This window comes from Gossypium hirsutum, chromosome D08 (assembly GCF_007990345.1).
Source record: "Gossypium hirsutum isolate 1008001.06 chromosome D08, Gossypium_hirsutum_v2.1, whole genome shotgun sequence".
Classification (NCBI taxonomy): Eukaryota; Viridiplantae; Streptophyta; class Magnoliopsida; order Malvales; family Malvaceae; genus Gossypium; species Gossypium hirsutum.
Genome location: NC_053444.1, coordinates 59,071,906 through 59,077,905, shown reverse-complemented (window position 1 = coordinate 59,077,905; position 6,000 = coordinate 59,071,906). Strand labels below are relative to the sequence as shown.

Below are 6,000 nucleotides of genomic sequence, written 5' to 3'. Positions count from 1 at the left end.
GCATCGAGATGGTTGTCGTAAGGTAGATTCTCTCTAGTGCTCCACTCAGATGGCCATCCCACGATCATAGAAAGTGGTGTGAAGCCACAATTTGACGATTGAGGAAAGAGTGCACAGGCAAAATGATAGCATGAACATGTCAAGTATGTCTGACCTTTCCAACCTATTTGTGGTATTTAATGGGGATTAGGCTATTTTCTTTAGGACAGTAGATTTTGAAGTAACAGTTGAGACAGAAGATGATCCATATCAATGTCTCTTAGATCTTAAGGAAGCCATAAGCTTTCAGAATGGCAGAAATCTTCTCGACATTTCACTTTATCAGACAGATGAAGTTTTTACACCAAAATGACAATACCGGTTGTGCTGCATAACTATAAATTTAAGGGTTTTAACAACATAATTCTAGTTAAAAACTGACCCAAATTCCAATTTTAAACTCATGGTATTGTTGATGACAAGTCTTTTAACTTTTATCCAAGAAACATCATATGACAACACAAAAGCATATGTTTTGTTCCCCGCACCACCAAGAGTGAATGTGCCTATGAGATATCCTTGCGTATGGTTAACAGGTAAGACTATTTGGCTTCGCAAAGGCCAGTATCTTTGTTACAAAAACCATCCCGGTCTAGCAATTTTTGAGGTGGAGCACTCAACAGAGGAGAGGAAGGGGAACCATAAGCGTTTCGTCGACTGTTTCCACATCCTAAACTTGCTCTGGTGCTTACCCCAGTTATTGGATTTTTGCCATTTGCATACTTGCAGAGAGCCTACGTAAGCAAACCCATAAATTATTTGGGAAAAATAAACAAAAAGGAGCTCACAGAGTAATAGAAATTGGAGTATAAATAATCATCGAAAATATAAATGATGCTTTAAAAAGCTCGAAAATATGTATACATTCCCAATTCTAAAAATAACCTCTACTCAATCTAATAATATCCTTGACTTTGGGCATCCTGGTTATCTTTCAGTTGCAGATTTTTAGACCTATAGATATGGATTCGTTAGACCCAGATGTAGACAAGCCTATCAAGTATCTGAAATCTGAAAAAAAAAAAATTAAGATTCAGATTCATTTTTCAGCTTTTAATGCTATTCTTTGTTGTTCTTGAACTAGAGCACATTAACTATCTTGAGTGACACAAAAATGAATCCATGAAATCATCACCGACCCTGCTTTTCCCCTAATTTAAACTGATGGTTATCTCTTACTGGCTCTGCTTTTAGGGCAGAACAAAAGTTTAAATATTTATCTAGTAATGACGGTGTTGCGTTTGCTATTTTGCGGTAACGGCAACGTCCCCACTGATAAAGAACTCAATGGCGGTGTCAACCTAGTTCACATCAATAGCAGTGTAAATCCAATTTCATGATTAAATTTTGGTAAAAATACCTCTTTAGTCCCTCTCAATCAATATTAAGCAAATTGGTCCCTTTAAAAAAATTAGGGCAATTTGATCCCTATCAATTTCGAAAGTGAGCAATTAAATACAATTAATCACAACCGTTTTTCGTCAATTGTACATATTTTTTATTGATATAATAACCAATTTAGCATTAAAAGTTTACACATTTTATCAATGTGGTCTTAATTTAACAACATTTACACAAGACATTGAAACATCGAAGACTAAATTTGTTATTATACCAATTAAAATTAGATACAATTGACAGAAAATATTAACATCGTGATTAATTGTCCCTATTTACTTGCTTCTAAAATTAATAGGGCTTAAATTGCTCCAATTTTTTTTAGAGGGATCAATTTGCTCAAATTTGAAATTTTTAGAGACTGGAAAGGTATTTTTACCTTAAATTCAAATTGTGTACCGAGTTCAAAAAATCAACTTATATAATATTTAATTAAAATTTATTAATAAATATAAATTTATTTTATGATAATTATTTAAATAAATTTTTTAAGAATATATTAATAAGCAGTTAATATTCACTATTCAGATATTATTGTTTAATCATTAATAAATAAAATATATAGCTAATCACATTTTATAGTATTTCAAGCATAGAAATGGAAGATATACATAAAGAAATTTAAAAAAAAAAGTGTAAAGAATTAAGTACCTGCTTTTGAGGAAGATCAATAACAGCATCACTGAAATCTGCGCCTTCAATCACGGCACCACCCAGATCACTTCGGGTGAGGACTGATCTTACTAGCACAGCATTTGTAAGGTTAGCCTCATTGAGAACCTGAACCAAATCAATTTTTTCAACTTCTTTGTTTATTACCCAAACATCTGCTGAAATGATGAGAGACCAAAGTTTGGAAAACTTTACCATGCGATCCATTAACGTGTCACTAAGATCAGCACCTGTAGAATTATGAAATATCACTTTACTTAAAAGGAAATACTAATTTAAAATTCAACTATTATTTTTATATGCATTTACATTACTAACATAATTGTTAAATTTAAAGTCTGGGCTCTTTATTTATAAAAATGATCTAATTTTGATTTCAATTCGGTTCAAAATTAAGATTAATATTTACTAAATATTAAATTTATAATGCTATTATTTAATCTAAATATTTTATTCTAATTAAAATACTTACGTGAATTTTAATTTAAAATGTCACATCAATAAATTTAATAAAAAATTTAACATAAATTCTTGAAGTCTAAAATAGAAAAACTAAAATTTTAAAAATAAAAAATATAAAGAATAAATTAAAAATATATAAAGGGTACACTTTTAAAATTTAAATCTATAATTTAATTTAAAATAATTAACGTAAATAATAAATTAATTTAAAGCTTTTCCATGTTAAAGTTTTTGCATTACTATAATGAACATAATTATGATAGATACCGATTTAATTTGAATTATTTTTGGGTAACTCGATTTCAATATCGACTATGATTCTAACATTAACCCAACACTCTAAAACCTACTTGCAACACAAGGAACGTAAGGTCTATATAACATTTCATTGCCTTCACCGATATCTTGTTAACCCTAAATCCTGAGGTATGTTTTTTTGCTTTTCTTTCAACTTTAAAGATTAATCAAGGTTTTTGCCTTTTGTTTCCGGTTTTGTAGCTGTCTTCTCTTATATATTCATATTGATTTTCCTTTTTCAATTTACCCTCAATACTGTAATCACCCAAAACCGACAATGGTCTCGCAAAACAATCGTGCTCTTCCCGAAGAAACTTTGGGAGAACAAATAGAAAGAAAAGGTGGATTTGATTTTCCTAAGGATTTTGCTCTATGGCAGAGATTTGCATACGAATGCGCACACCATTTAGATGACTCGGAGACGTCTAGTCCTACCTCGTCTTATTGTTCATCAGAACCTGAGGCTTTGGTGGTTTCGCCACTTTATAATGCGCTTCAATCTATTTTCCCGAAGGGAGTCGAAAGAAAAGATGACGAAGCTTTGGGTACCCTAAATCCGAATCCCATTGACGCGGTCACAATTTCTGAAGGTACCCCAAATCCGAATCCCATTGACGTGTTCACAATTTCAGATGATGAAGCTTCGGAATCACCTGAGAAAGTTTTGCCTAAAGGCTATAAACCCCACAAAAGGGTCGTGGCTGTCCGGGATTTTCCTACTCCACCAACAAAGTTTCAAACTCCATGCTCTGAAGGTCAATACTCCAGCCCCAGTTATGATGAGAAAAAACTTGAATCGATAAAATCAATGGAAGCGGAACCTTCAGAGTATAAAGATGAATTGGAGTGCGGCTACGGTTTGATATCTAGGGACGCCATTATTCCTCTGTACAACATTAGCCTTATTTCATCAGAAGAAGGAAGGGATATGCCAAAGGTTAGAGGCTCAGTGGAGTTGAATGATCTATCAGAAACTTCTGAGCATGAAGCTATGGATTTAACAGAGGAAGTAGCATCCAACTTCACGTCTCCACTCGACACAATAGATTCAACTACTGGTTCTCCCAATGGCTATAGAGGAAGAGGTTCCCCAATTAGGGAGGAGGGTATCTTGGAATCAACTAGTTTTAAGCTAAAAGGATTTAGTCATAAGCTGTCTGATGCAGAAGATCCCTTACTTGAAGCACAAAGTGATTCAGAAAGATTCTCCAAAAATTCTCGCCAGAACTCTGAAAGCTTATCAAGCCAATGTCCAAATACTACAGAAAAGAGGGTACTAAATAGCCCAAGGAGTAAAAAGAGAAGCGCCTCCAGGTCTAGCACAACCACGGATACAAACAAAAGGAAAAGAGAGAAGACTGTTCTCCAAAGTTGGGCAAGTTCGAGCTTCTAGATAATTTCATGAGTTACAAATAGAATATAATTTTGATTTAGTTTTGTTTGATTTGATGCAAAAAAATTGTCATTATGTGTACCTGTATGTGTTACAAATTATCATGGATGAAGTAGACTAATTTCGTTTGGCAGAAAATTTACCTGTGAAATTTGCTCTGTATGCAACTGCTTTCTCAAGGTATGCACCATTGAAGGTTGAACCACTGAAATCAGATTCCCTCATATCAGCAGATGTGAAGTTTGCCCTTCTGTTTCAACCATTTAGATTTCAGATTGATTATGAACAATTGTGAATCCTCAGTTTGATTGCCAAGTAGTAATTGAAATTCTTTACTTTGAAAAGTTACCTGAAATTTTCGTTCACGTGAACAGCTTTTCTGCACGACATAAGACAGAAAATCAAACCCTTCCTAAACGAAAAACAGAGATGTTGAGCATATAATTTAGATGTTGTAATAAAACGCACTTCAAATCTGCAGAACCAAACTGGGCAGCAGATCCGATACCAAATTCACCACGAGTTTCTGCCTCAAACTTATTAAGTTCAGCCATAGCAGAGATATCAGAGCCAAAAACAACTATGGCTGCTGCCAATGCTGTTGAAAGCAAGGGTTTCCAGATCTTAAACTTAGCATCCCTGACTTCATACGTATTGTTGGAACAATCTTCCTTTTTCAAAGGAAAACTATGTTAAAATTGAGTACCTAATAATAATAATAATAATAATAATAATAATAATAATTGATGAAACGAACAAGCAGAATCAAGATATCATTTACTCACCGCTAATTCGAGCTTTGATTTCTGAGTTATTAACCTCGCAATAGACGCCAAAACGTTTTGAGAATGAGGGAAGATAGCGGGATGAAGCTTTTGAAGAAGAAGAAGAAGAAATACTAATTAGAGGATTGATGGATAAAGAGGAGAGTGAAGGCACTGCCATTTACACGTAGTGGTTTGGTTTCTCGTTACGAAGAAGAGGAAGCTGGTTCAGATGGGCATAGTGGCAGTTTTGATATTAAAATGTTTGCTCCAATTTTATCCACTTGTTTTTGCAGTAACGGGACTGGTTGGGATTAACACACGTCTCTTGCTTGTTTTTCATTGGATGTTGCCTTTCCATCTGTTTATTCTGGGGGAATTTTAAAGTTTAATATTTTCTTCCTGAAAAAAACATCATGAATTTGAATTTTTACTAGATTATCATATTCAACGAAGGTGGGGAACTGGTTACACAAATTTACAATTTAATCCTTATATATTTACTTTTAAAAATTTAATCTCTTTATTTTTCTTTTAAATTAATAAAATTTAAGTTCAATTATTAATACAATTTTTTTTAAAAAAATTTATTGATGTTACATTTTAAAATTAAAAAACCTTACTTAATAGTCATATAACTAAAAAGATGACTTTGTAATAAACCAAAATTTGACAAAATAATTTTAACTATGTTAATTGAAATCTGAAAAATTAAAAGACTGAATTCTAAAATTTATAAAGAGTTCAGGTACTTATGCTATATTTTAACCCCAAAAAAATTCTATAACTAGCAAATTGATGGAAAATCCTGTTATCATATGGTGGATCAGCGTGGGTCTTCAGGTTCAGGTTTTTACATTTTGGACTTTGAATTGTACTTTATTTTCTATTTTGATATCTAATTTTTTTTTATTCCACTTTGGTATTGAAAGTATCAATGACTTCCCAATTTGAACTTAAAATATGCTCTCGTTA

General features: G+C 32.7%; 1 protein-coding gene across 1 annotated transcript; it reads right to left on the bottom strand.

Moving 5' to 3' along the window:
* Nucleotides 1-291: 291 nt before the first annotated feature.
* On the bottom strand, nucleotides 292-5,383 carry LOC107931266 (thylakoid lumenal protein TL20.3, chloroplastic). Its single transcript, XM_016863112.2, has 7 exons — nucleotides 5,047-5,383; nucleotides 4,730-4,928; nucleotides 4,611-4,640; nucleotides 4,405-4,511; nucleotides 2,305-2,339; nucleotides 2,089-2,217; nucleotides 292-773 (listed from the first exon to the last, which is right to left on the bottom strand). Exons 1-7 carry the CDS (start codon nucleotides 5,204-5,206, stop codon nucleotides 582-584), a joined length of 852 nt encoding a protein of 283 aa, XP_016718601.2. The 5' UTR covers nucleotides 5,207-5,383; the 3' UTR covers nucleotides 292-581.
* Nucleotides 5,384-6,000: the final 617 nt, after the last annotated feature.